This window comes from Spermophilus citellus, assembly GCF_964194105.1.
Source record: "Spermophilus citellus genome assembly, chromosome: 3".
NCBI classification, from domain to species: domain Eukaryota; kingdom Metazoa; phylum Chordata; class Mammalia; order Rodentia; family Sciuridae; genus Spermophilus; species Spermophilus citellus.
Window position 1 is genome coordinate 183,194,001 of NC_138184.1, and position 13,714 is coordinate 183,207,714.

General features: G+C 39.8%; 1 protein-coding gene across 4 annotated transcripts in view; it reads left to right on the forward strand.

Annotated features, from left to right (window-relative positions):
- Positions 1-310: 310 nt before the first annotated feature.
- AASS (aminoadipate-semialdehyde synthase) overlaps positions 311-13,714 on the forward strand; it is a 53,757-nt gene continuing 40,353 nt past the window's right edge. For 3 of the 4 annotated variants that reach the window (XM_081285331.1, XM_081285333.1, XM_081285332.1), the window contains exons 1-4: positions 311-439; positions 6,311-6,535; positions 7,999-8,175; positions 10,589-10,673. In XM_081285331.1, coding sequence (XP_081141457.1) covers positions 6,326-6,535; positions 7,999-8,175; positions 10,589-10,673 — 472 coding nt within the window. In that variant the 5' untranslated portion in view covers positions 311-439; positions 6,311-6,325. The remainder of the gene's footprint in view (positions 440-6,310; positions 6,536-7,998; positions 8,176-10,588; positions 10,674-13,714) is intronic. The other variant, XM_081285334.1, reaches the window with a different exon arrangement.

A 13,714-nucleotide genomic window follows, 5' to 3' on the forward strand; every position in this document is an offset into this window, starting at 1 on the left:
GGCCACTTTTTTCCAGGAGCTGTGCACATCTATTTCGCGGGTAATGCCCAGACTATTTTCGTCCTTCACTGTGCCCGCTTGCCTCCTTTCACCTGGCAGTTACAAACCTGGTCAGTGACCGCCCAGGGATGATGGGATCCCCGCAGCTACGCACGCAGGTCAGAGATCTGAAAGGCTGACGGACTTCTGGGGAGGAGTAGGGGCAGGGCATGACCTAGTACCTGGCAGCGTCGCCGATTGGTGGAGGAGGAGGTTGTTCCCTCAGGGCGGCCTCTGATTGGCTGCAGGAAGAAGAGGCATGACGTCTTCCAAAGTTAAGCAAACACCTCCTCCTTCCCAGCCCCCCATCCCAATTTCTGCTGGGAACTCGCTGCCGATTCTGTCCCGACTTGGGAGCCCAGGACTGCAGGGGACCGGTTGGCGTCCCAGAGCGGACGGGGTGAGGAGGGGACCAGGGGAAGGATAAGCTGATGGGTGGGTGCGTGTGTGGGGAGAGGGAGGTCAGTCGGCCAGATGCGTTTTGAGATCGCCGGAGCGATCCCAGCTGTTTGCCGGAGTCTCCCGGGAGCTGGACCTCCTGGTCCCAGAGCCCAGGGGCGACCTGGAGGGCTCAGCGGAGGCCCGGGGAAGCCAGAGGGAGCATTTGAGGACTCCCTGCCAAGCCTTGTCCTGGACCATTTCCCTGCTCCAGAGGGAGGTCCGTACCCGCGGCTCCGGAATTTCTAAATAGGAAGCGGGAGGGAGGGCGATTCGCAATTTTTTTTCCCTTTCCTTTTTTTTTTTTTTTTTTGCGAGTGGTGATGGTGTTATTGCTGGGGAATAAAGAATTGGTTGATGTTGAAGTTGCGAAACGAACGCCTTGTTAATTCTTGCACTGAACGCTTCTTTGGGGATGACCGCGGAGTCGTCACCACTGCAGTCTGTTTACCCACTGGGATGGTGAACTTCTCACGCCCTAGGACTAGGGCTGGTCTTTCTCTCCAAGACCGAGATCCCGCTGTGCGTCAGAGCCTTGTCCTTACACTAGGAAAGATAACGGGGGTGAGGCAGCGAGGCACTCCGGATGTTAGATCTCCTGAGCGCTTGAGACACTGTGCAGGCCAGTGTGTGATCGCCTGCCCAGGGAAGGGGATCCAGAAGGACCTTGATTGGGTTTGATGGTTCTGACTACTTCTCAAAACAGAGATGTGCTTTTCAGGCATTGATTTCAGGGGCAGGGAGCGGGGTAGGGAATAGGGAGGGAGGGAAAGGAGGAGGGAGAGAAAGAAGAGGGGTGGGGAGGGAGAGAAGGAAAAAAAATTAATTCAGTAACACAACAAAGATTAACTTTATTTTCCCCTCTTTCTGTTAGGGTACTGGGGATTGAGCCCGTGGGCGCTCTACTACTGAGCTACATCCCCAGACCTTTTTATTTTTTACTTTGAGGGAGAATCTCACACTTAGGCTGGTCTCGAATTTAGGATTTCCCGGCCTTATACTTCAGAGTACCTGGGATTACCAACGTGAGCCCCTGAGTCCAGCAAGGAGCAACATTTTTTGATATTGTGGGTCATTAGTTACTGGAATGTAAGGAAGATGTATCTGTGATTATGCCCCATGTAAGCTATTGATTTGAGCAGTGACTTTTCAGTACTTTGTTAACAAAGAAAAAGAATATAAAACACAGGTGGCACTTAACTATGTCTTGGCTTGCCTATTTTGTTACTTACACTAACATCCTCCTTTTTCCCATGAAGATGAGCCATCCTAAATGATTTTAGGACTAAATGAGTTTAGGGCTATGTAATGTGCTTACCATTTTGCAAAGTGACTTAGGAGGACAAAGGTTGCAGGTGATTTATGGGGTTATTTCCCCACTCTTCTAGAAAGTCAAATTTCTTATCAATCTCATTTGTTATTCAGAACTTCACTTTAATTTGTATCTATATCAGTAATGATTATTTTCCTCCTTGTTTTTCTTGAAAAGAAAATACTAAGAACTAAGAACATTTAAGTGTGTCTTCCCATACCCATGTGTGCAAAGTTAGGTTAAGCCCTGTATTAAATGGAACCCCTAAGCCTTTCCTCCTTGAGAATTGTAAAGACCATTACAATGGTATAATATAGAAAGTTGTCCTGTTCCTGTTGGGAGAACCTGCCCTCTGGTTGTCTTCCTGACTCAGTATGTGTCTCTGTGTAGTTTTCTGTAATATTCCTATGACTTTAGAGAGATCTCAAACTCTTGATCAGTTCTTGATAAGAAATGTACTAGATAAGAAACAGTGCTGTTCCCATTTTACAAAAACATAGAGAAGAAATATTTTAGATTTATTTTTATATTTGAAAATTTGACCTTTATGTGTAAGGGAAGACAGAGTTTGCAGGAAAAGGGATTCCCCCCATCCCTGTATATGTGACATTATCTCCCTCTTGCTTTTCTACATCCTCCTTACACATACTGTACATTGAAATCAGGACTTAGCACTATCAGTTAACCTCACTAGAGCCAGTGGGTGAGCCAGAATCTTTCTGACTTGCTTCCTTGAGAGCTCTGTGGAACTTATTTCCTGATATTCTTGTAAAAGACCACAAATACAGGACAGGAAAAGCCAGAATAGCCCACAAGGATATTTCCACAAAATGCTAGGCACCTGCTGTGTGCAACTGCAAAATTCTCACTGTTACCTGTTACCCACTTCTTGATGACCGTGGGTAACTGGAAAGTTCATTGCTGAGACCAAGTTTCAAGGTTCAGGAGGTCATGAACAGTAATACCTGCTACAATCAAACCTTTTTTCTAAGCACCCAAGAAATCTGGAATTCACCTTGGCAGAGACTCAGGAAAGAATTTCAATGCAACAGAGAAAAAAGATATCAAGAGAAGCACTGCGTGCTTGGGAAGAAAACTGATAATTTACGATGACTGTGAAGTCCATACCATATGGATCTGATTTTTTCCCCCCTTTTTGCAGCAAGAGCTGGCCAGAGTAACAGCATGTGTTAGATCTACATGGTAAGCTTCTGTAAGCTTCAGCAAAGAGAGTGTCCCAGGTATTAAGCATTAACCTAGAAATCCTGCTTCTGTTGAAAAGCAATTGATCCAGAAGGGCTCCTTTTCAGTTTCTTCATCTGTAAAATGGGGATAATAATAGTATCTACCTAGTAAGATATTTGCAAGAGGGAAATGTGACAGTATTTAAAGTGCCTAGCATAATTAATGCAAACTATTGCTATATTTGTTTTAGAAGTGAAAGTCACAGAAATGATCATTTTACAATTCCTTACAAAAAATGAAAGTGAAAGTACTTTCCTAAATGAATCCCAGAAGCTCAGTCCCTGCCATTTCTTTTTTTAGTTCCCTTAGAAAGTGTGACTTTGCAAATACACATACACTGTATGTGTGTGTCTGTCTCTCTGTGTGGTCTGCTTCCTGCTGCCTCCAACCTGACCCCAGACAAGGGAGGAGGAGGGGCTGTCAAGGGAATGAGGTGTGGTTCTGGTTATAAATCAAGATTGGACTCTGTGTGTGTGTGTGTATGTGTGTTTGTGTGTGTGTGTGTGTGTGTGTGTGTGTGTGTGTGTTGGGGAAGGGGTCAATTTAGGGCCAAGAATTGCTACTCAGAATAGAAGATACAGGGTCGGTTCAGGAAATACAGCCCCTGCTGGGAAGGTGTGTGTGTGTGTGTGTGTGTGTGTGTGTGTGTGTTTAAAAGATTCACAGTCTTTGGAATTGGTTTTATTTGGGAACAAAGGCATTCAGATTCCATGAGACATTGCAGGTTCTCCTTTAACTTGGGGGACACTATATATTATGGGCTTGTGTTAGAGTATAATCATCTCTCCTAAGAACAAAATGTGAATTAACCAAAACTTAGATGTAGTCTGCAACAGTTTTTGGTTAAAATGTTAATCATCTATTTTGGTATCTCCATTTTAGTCCAGTTGAAGCCTGAACTAATCATTAACAATTTTTCCTTCTGTCAGCAGCTTTCTCTGATTTTGACCTTTTCTTTCTAAAGCCTTTTCAGCTGAATTCCTTACTGTTTTGCTCTATTCTCTGATTCTGTTGTGAAATATTCTATAAATTGACCATTATAGGGAGCAGGCAGTTGTTTGTCCCCAGGGAATGCACTTCTATGCTTAAATGTTTGGTCAGAATTTCCTCATCTATATGGGTGCTTTTAGAGATTGAAATCTGATGTATTGGAAAAATATTTCATACAAGTTTTGCTATGTGATGACGATAATGGGTAGGACATTTCTAGAAGATGTAAAATTATGGGTATAGAATTTCTAGAGAATATGCCATTTACATTTTCCTGCTCACCTTACATAGAAAACAGTTTTAAACTTTAAATGATCCAGCAAATCACCATCTACAATGACATTTGACTATAGAATATATGAAACACTTTGAGGACAGAGAGAATAAACACTACTAGATCTAAATATGTATGTGTAAAATCTTATACAAAATTTACTCTGTATAGGATGCAGATTTACTATGTATAGGATGTTTTTAAATTTTTTTATTTGTTCTTTTTAGTTATACATGACAGTAGAATGTATTTTGACACATCATGCATACATGGAGTATAACTTGTCATTCTTGTGGTTGTACATGATATGGAGTTACACTGGGTGTGTATTCATATATGAACACAGAAAAGTTATGTCCTATTAATTTCTGCTGTCTTTCCTATTCCCAATCTCCCTTTATTCCCTTCATTCCCTTTGTCTATCCTAGTGAACTTCTATTGCCTCCCCAGCTTATTATGAGTTAGCTTATCAAAGAGAACTTCATCAGGCCTTTGATTTTTTTTATTGGCTTATTTCACTTAGCATGATAGTTTCTAGTTCCAACCAATTACCAGCAAATGCCATAATTTCATGTCTTTACAGCTCGGTAATATTCCATTGTGTATATGTACCACATTTTCTTTATCCATTCATCCGTTGAAGGTTGATTCCATAGCTTAGCTATTGTGAATTGAGCTGCTATAGACATTGATGTGGCTGTGTCACTATAGTACACTGATTTTAAGTCCTTTGGGTATATGCCAAGGAATGGGATAACTGGGTCAAATGGTGGTTCCATTTCAAGTTTTCTGAGGAAAATCATACTGCTTTCCAGAATGGTTGAACCAATTTACAGTCCCACCAGCAGTGGGAAAACCTTTCTGCCCACATCTATAGGATTTTTTTTGAGAGAGAGAGAGAGAGAGAGAGAGAGAGAGAGAGAGAGAGAGAGAGAGGGAGAGAATTTAAAAAATATTTTTCAGTTTTCGGTCGACACAACATCTTTATTTTATTTTTATGTGGTGCTGAGGATTGAACCCATCGCCTCAAGCATGCCAGGCGAGCACGTTACCGCTTGAGCCACATCCCCAGCCCACAAATATAGGATGTTTTTGATTGATCAGTCAGTGAAATTATGCCATTTGGGAGACAGTTGGAAAGGTGAGGTGGGCTGGGCTTAAATTCAAAGGCTGGACAACATGGTATGGAGAGAAAAGCCAGGAAAGGGGATTATGTTGAAGGCAACAAGAGGGAACAGTGAGGTTGAAGGAGGAAGCCCAAGGTAGGGGTGGATGGGAGCAGGGTGACAGTCTAACCTGGTAATGGAGGAACTGGTTTGGTTAGCTGGTTGCTTTCCTTGCATTTACAACCTGTTCAGGATGAAGCTTTTGTAAAATTCAGTAACAAGGAATAACTAGGAAAATGATCATGTGATATTGCAGCTTATAAAATGCTTACTTTCTAGTTCTTCTTGCATCTCATTTCTGACCAGTAAAAATAGTCCACTGACCGACACAAGTTAGCAGAACATACCAAGTAGTGCATGTCCAGGAAATGGCCTGAGATGAAGCTGAAGGCACATTGGCATTAAGTTGTCAAGAATCTTATATCATTATCAGAATTTGAAGCTTTATGCCATCAAAATTTGGACCACTCTATTAAGAGATGCTTTCTGTCATCTTCCTGGCTTTACATGGTAGTACTCAACTTTTGTGTTGAGTACATGTTTGGTAAAACATATTTAGAAAGGTATGTTGACTTGGTTACTGATTAGTGTCACCTAAGTAGATCTATACTTACTTTGGAATTAAGTAACTTCATGTTTGGGAATTTGGGTCTGTTTGGGTAAAGGTACACTTCACATGGAGGTTGCCCTTCCCTTCTTGTGTATCTTCTTGTCCCTATCTCTTCTTGTCACATTTTATCCTCATTTGGGTTGGCTGTGTTTTTCAGCAGATTTCTAAGGAGACCAGAACTGACCCATAAGCCCTCCTGTCCTTTGTTGTTCTGTTTTCTCACATTGCCTTCACAGTCATCAGGTTTCAAGATGCTTCAAATACACAGGAGCAACCTGACCCCACTAAGGGTCAGCCTCTCCAGAGCCCTTCACCACAAAGCTGTCATGGCTCTCAGACGGGAGGATGTCAACGCCTGGGAGAGAAGAGCCCCTCTGGCTCCCAAGCACATCAAAGGGATCACCAGTCTGGGCTACAAGGTCTTGATACAGCCTTCCAATCGGCGGGCCATTCATGATAAGGTGACTGTTTTCAATTTTTAAAATGTGTGCAAATGAAATGAACCTGTGTATGAAAAATAAGAAGCATCCGAGGAAAAATAAATGTGCTAGTGTCACTTTAATTCCTTTTCTTTTTGCTTAAAAGTGTTATTTTTACTCTACTCCATACTTTCTTCAGCTAAAGGTTAAAGGGTCTGCTTTTAGATGTTGATGGTTTTCATTCTTTCTGTCCTTCATGTGTTATAACCCTAGTTTGCAGTAGAGAGCCCAAGGTTGATTAAGACACCATCCTTGAAGCCAGGGAATGCTTCTTTGAGGAGAGTTTTATCACAAGAGTGTGTCCCCAGCCCAAGAGTGTGTCCTGTCAGGCACTTTGAGAAGCCCTTTATGTTCAGAATTCTGCTGGACATAAACATTTCACAATAATATTATGATATGGGTTAGATTCTTATTCCCATTTTAGGAATATGCAATATATATATATATATATATATATATATATATATATATATATATATATATATTCCTTTCCTAAATCATTTGCAAGTGCTGAATGATGCTTTAGCATGCACCTCTAAGGAGTAAATAATTTTGCTACATAACCGGTATATAATTTTCATACCTAAGAAATTAATAATTCCGTGAGAACATCTCATATAGTTGATGTTCAGATTCCCTATTTCAAATATATTTTAGTTTAATTCAAGGATTAATTGAGGGTCATTGCATGTCATGGCTATGTCTCTTTAGTTCTTTTGATCTATAATAGCACCTTCATTTCTGTTTTCTGGAGGAATCCAGGCTAGTTGACTTGTAGAATGTTCTGCTTCTGGGTAGAACTAGTTTGGTTGTTTCTTATGATTATATCCAGGCTAACCACTTGTGTCATACATATAAGCAATGTATGTTTTACACATTGTAACACATTAAAGGTATAAAATATCAGATTATCTCCTAGGAATGCATGATCATGGGCAGGGAATGTGACTCAGTGGAAAAGCACTTGCCCAGCATGCCTGAGGCCCTGCCTGGGATTGATATCCAGTACTGCAATAAATAAATAAACAAATTTAATTTTTAGAAAAGCACCCAGGGGTGCTTAACCACTGAGACACATCCCCAGCCCTTTTTTTTGTTTTTATTTTGAGACCAGTCTTGCTAAGATGCTGAGGCTGATTTTGAACTTGTCATCCTCCCACTTCAGTTTCCAAGTCACTGTCACACACCTGGCTAAACTGTTCTTAAATATTAGTATGTGCTGAATTTTTTAATTGTTTTTTTTTTTTTTGTTATAACAGTTAAACATAATAGATATATCTTTAGCTGGAGAGTTCAAGTATTAAAAGTTGCTGTCCTATTAGTTCTAATCCATACAAGTTTTTACTACTTCAAAAAGTTGTGCTTTTATTTGCTCTACTTTTTATTAGAGAAAATATGACTACCACAAGTCAGAGGAATAATCTTTAACCAAATCGCATTTCCAGGAATACGTCAAAGCTGGTGGCATTCTTCAGGAGGACATTTCCGAAGCTTGTCTAATTTTGGGAGTTAAAAGACCTCCAGAGGATAAACTAATGTCCAAGAAAACTTATGCATTCTTTTCCCACACAATAAAAGCTCAAGAGGCCAATATGAACTTGTTGGATGAGATTCTAAAACAGGTAATTAGTGACCGATACGCATAAGTGTTAACACAGGAAAATAATATTTTAATTTAACTTCAAAGTGGGGCTTTGGTTTTCTTTAGCATCTAGTGAATCTGTCATGCTGCTTTACATACTTACATTCTAATGAAAGGAGACAGAGGACAAATGACATCTTATATGTCACTTGTCAACATGTGTTGAGAGAAACAATGCTGAAGGAGAATAGGAATGTGGGCCCTGGCGGAGGTGACACTACTGGATCACACAGGATGGTCATGGGAGGGGGGGCTCATTATGAAGGTGACATTGAAGGCAGCAAAGGACTAAGCCATACCCTTCTGGAAAGAGTCTTCCAAGTAGTAATAGTAATGCAAAGGCTCCAGGGTCTATTTGAGTGGACAGAATGGGTCATGTAATAAAATGCTTTTTTTGTCTACTCTGTGATAATAGTTGCAGGTGGGAGGAGGAGAGCCAAAGTGATTAGAAGCCTGTTAGTCAGTGATAGTCTAGACTAGACTGCAAATGATGGTGCCTTTCACCACCTGGGTGGTGGAAGTGGAGTTGTGACATATGGAGAGTCCTGTCACATGGACAATCCTGCGTTTTAAAGCTGAGTCCTACAAAATTCACTGGTGAAATGAAGGTGGACTATGAGAAAGGAGAGGAGTCAGGAATGACTAAGGTTTTGGCATGTGCAACTTGTAGGGGCCCTACGGAGGGAGATGGTGCTATTGTAAGAAGAGCAGGCATGGATGGAGAAGTCAACAGTTGAGTTTGGGACCTCAAGTTAAGTGGACTGGGGACACCAGTCCAGAGCTCAGGTGGGCATCTCCTCCCGACATAGATTGGGAAGTTGTAATCATGGAGTTGGGAGAGTATAATGAGTGAATGGAAATAAATGAGTCATCCAAAGTCCCTGTGCTAAAGGAAGGATGTTAAAGAATTAGAAATAGACTAACTTCTGAGGATGGGAGAGGATGGGAGAGCTCACAACTAGGAAAAGCAATAGGGACAATGTATTTTATACAAGAGAATTGAATTATTTCCTATTAATTTCAAATACACTAGACCTGGGTTGTAGTTAATTTGCAATGTTTCTGAAGAATAGATTCAAAAGTAATTAATGGAAATCATATTAGAAAATGAATATTCCATTTCAAACAAATCAACCTTTAGAAAATACTTTAAAGACTTTCTGTTATAAGACTTTTGTTCATTACAAAAAAAATTAATAAAAATAGAACCAGCGGGGCTACTTTTTGGCAGTCCTTTGTAACCAGTTAGAGTTGGATGCATGTAAAATGTTCTTAAATATATAGACATAATTAAAATTATATGGTTTTTTTTCAGTGATATGAGTGGAACTCAGGGCCTATGCATGCTAGATAAGTGTGCTTTGTCTCTGTGTTTGGCCACTGAGCTTAACCCCAGCTATTAAATCATTTGATGTTTGAGAAAATAAAATAAGTGTTCAAAACATTCTATGATTAGAATGGATCAATAGCTTTTAAGCATAAATTAATAAGTCTTTTCCACAGAGATGGAAGATCCCAAGGAAAGCGGAGGAATAGCTTTTTAGAAAAGGTGAGAAAAGATATACAGGCAGTATGCACTATTTAATTAATAATTAATTCATTATTGTGGTGCAGAAATTGAACCTAGGGCTTTGCACATGCTAGGCAAATGCTCTATCACTGAACTCCATCCCCAGCATGCCTTCAGCCCCACACCCCCAAGAAAACAACTTTATTTTGAGACAATGCTCAACTTCTTAAAGAAAGCTTACCTGTAAAAGGGTAGAAAAAGAAAGAATGAGGAGAGGAGGAAAGGGAGGAAGGAAGAGAGACACAGTTGTATATGAACTTGGGAGGGGCCATTCTTATTACTTTTCAGGTAGAAGAGACCTGGGAGTATTTAGAATAACTGAGGAGCAGTCATTCTAATAAAAAGGAATGATGCTGGAAAGAGGTAATAATAATTTAAGAAGTGTGGTCTTTGAAGACTTAGAAAAAACTTGAGATTGGCTCACAGTAATGAGTCTCAGGAGGGATTCATTTTCTTTAGGACCAAAAGGAAGAATGGAAGGATGAATAGAGGCTGTAAATGTATTTATAGATGGTGCTGGTTGGGTTGGGCTGTATGTTTGTCAAAAACAGAAAATCCTGTTTTGGTCATCTCATTGTCCAGCAACAAGGCTATTTAGCAACCTCTAGGACTATTCTTTCATCTCCAATTGTAAACCTGCAGTTAGCTTTTTGATCTAACCTTTTCTAAATATTTCATGGTGCACTTCATGGAAATTTAGGTTAGCAAGTCAAGACATATTTTGAAAGAAGAAAACATGGAGAATACTTGTTCATATATGTACTTTACTCATTGCAATTGAACTTAATAAGTCTGGTTGAGAAATTTTTTACCCTTTCTTCAGGAAATCCGACTTATTGATTATGAAAAAATGGTGGATCATAGAGGGATACGAATAGTCGCATTTGGACAGTGGGCTGGTGTGGCAGGTAGGTATGCCAGGCTTTTATGTCACTTTCTAAATTGCCTGAGGAGTAACTGTGTTTTCTCTTTTCTGTGAAAAGGGAATATGAGTGTTTATTTTCACTGATAAAATTAAAATGGGAGTATGCTGAAGGCTGGTGAATATTGGAGGAATTGGGAAGAAGATAAATTATTAAAATATTTTAGTATAAATGTTGGAAAAGAAAGCAGGGGAAGGATAACACCTGTGAACAGACTGGGACATTTTAGACCTGTTTGGAGAGCTCAGTTTGGTGATGGGACATTGGGAAGTAGAAAATAGGGGAAAAGGATAAGGGGGTCTACCACGTGGCCTGCACAATGGTTTCATTAATGAGGTTCTAGGCATAAAGTTAGTTAGAAGAGATCGAAATAAAACACACAGACTCAGTTACCTTATTTATATTGCTAGGTCCGAGACGGCTCCCCTCTCTGGTTCCCTCCTCTAACCGCCCAGCAGGGCAGCAAGGATTACTCAGGGCTAGCAGGAGAGAGAGAGAGAGTGAACACGCCGGGGAGTAGCCTTTTATTGGGGAACAAGAGATTCAGGGGAGAATTCCACCCAATGAAGGTTGAGGGGGGGCTGCACTCCAAGGTCAGGGTCAGTGATTGGGTCTCCGGGGTCAGTGGTCAGGCACACCCCACACGGATGGGCTCTCTCATCAGGAAAGGGCCGGGAAAGCTTCGACACAGCCAAAGCGCGTCAGACCCTTAACGGGAGTCACCCAATCACGTGTTAGAATGGCTTCCCACAAGGGGGAAAAAAAAAGGTACAGGGGCATGAACCAACAGAGGAGCTTCCTTGAAAGGATGAGAGCTGGAGTCTGGGAGAAACTTCTACTTGACTTTTATCCCGGCTAGTACTTTGAACTAGGTTTAGCTGAGAAACACCATGATATTATGACTCCATCAGAGTAGACTACTCAAAGATCTAATGGGAAAGTCATGACCTGGATATTTGTTTGACCTTGTTATATAAAATGGAAGACTTCTCATTGTGGTTTATGTCACTGCTGTTTCATCTGGACAGGTCTGTCTTTGCTCCTTGAGGTCAAACTCTTTTTAAACTGCATTTCTCAAAAATATGTCTAATAGTACATTATTTAATTGTGTAAAATGGAATCCTGATATGCTTCTATAAATTATATTCTCTGTCATTCATTCAAATGATTCTCACTCAAATATGCTGGAAAACTTCTGAAGATTATATACTTTAAAAAAGTAATGATTTCAGAAAATTCATTTTTTAATCTATTAGTATACCCTAATTCATATGCTTTTGAAATGGTAAAAGAAAAAAATAAAAAAGAAAAAAAAAACAAAGCAAATTTTGAAATTATAACATTCTTTTCACTTAAAAACCAATTCATTTGTATTCAATTTTAACTCCCACTTCTTTTCTTCCCTTACCCAACACACAAATAAGTTCTATTAAAGTAACACAAAATTAATTTGATAATATAGAAGGAGTTGTAGGTGTTATGGGGAGACCTCCGTTGATTACTCATCTCAAATTTGAGATACAGATTACAGATGATAATCTGTATCTATCCTTGAAAGATACAGATTAGTGGGAGCTATCTGCATGTGCAAGGACTTGGTCTTGGCTTTGATTCCCCAAATTGTAACAACAACATCAAGATTACTAAAACCACCAAAAGAAAACAAAACATGACTTAAACTAAAAAAAAAAAAAAACTTGAATATCAGTGTACAAAGTAAATTCTACATGTAGGTGTTTATGAAGAGAAATGCAGCATTTTATACAAATAATTTTTACATATGGATACCATCCAGAATAGGCTAGAAATAACACAAATGTCTGTCAAGAGACAATGGATTAATACATTAATAATTATATAATACATAAAACTTCAGCAATAACGAGAAACAAAATACTGTTACAGATCTGAAACTATTATGCCAAGGGAAAGCAGACACCCAATAAGAGTATGTGCTTATTTTTTCATTGATATGAAGCAGTAGAAAAACCTAATGCATACAGTCAGAAAGAGCAATAGGGCCTTGATTATGGTGATAACACAGTTGAGCATATTTGTTAATAATTATCAAACTATACACTTGGTGCATTTTATTGTGTAGAGATTACTTCTTTAAAAGTTGACTTCAGAAAAAAAGGTGGAAGAAAACTTGGTAGGAATGTGAGTGCATATGTGTGTTTTGGGGAGTGGTGCAGGGAAAGTTCTAGCCCTAAAAAGAAGGGGGAATGGATGCTAAGATCTTTGCTACAATCCTGCTGAATTTTAGGTGTCTGAAGGATTTCCAAATGGAGACATACAAAATATGACTGGCTAGGTGAGAAATTAAAAAGAAAAATTCTCGTTGGAGGTACAGACTTGGGGTCATCCACTTGGATAAGATAAGTAGATAGTACTTGAAGTTTAGGACTGGATGAGAATATTTATGAAGAAAACATAGTTATTGAGGAGCCCAGGATGTAATCCTGAGGGTGACAATATGGGCATAGAAAGAAGAGCCCACAAATAGCAGGCTGAAGCATTTCAAGTAGGAATGCTGAAAAGAGAGAGAGAGAGAGAGAGAGAGAGAGAGAGAGAGAGAGAGAGAGAGAGAGAGAGATTGAGATTTTTTTTTTTGACTGAAGAGGAGGTCTACAATGACAAATACTTCTGGCAAGGAAGTTGAGAGATCTGAAAAGTGCCTACCAAATTTAGTGATTTAGTGATTTAAACAGCTGGTGGGAGCCCTAGGGTCAATGGCAACTTTGATTTTGGTATGGGAGAGATGGGAGCATGTTTACATGTTGATATGAATGAACCAGTAGAGAGGGAATTCATCAAAATAGAGGAAAGATTAGTGGAGTAGACAAAGGGGATTGAGGAGGAGGAAGAAGGGCCAGGAAAAGGGAAGAAGAGTAGATTGAATATGATCAAACTATCTTATGAGTATGCAAGGACACAGCGTGGTGGGTCCTGGCATTGAGTGTGTCCACAGGACATGAATTTGATAACAACAATAAAAAAGTAAACTGTAAATGGTTTGAAGAAGG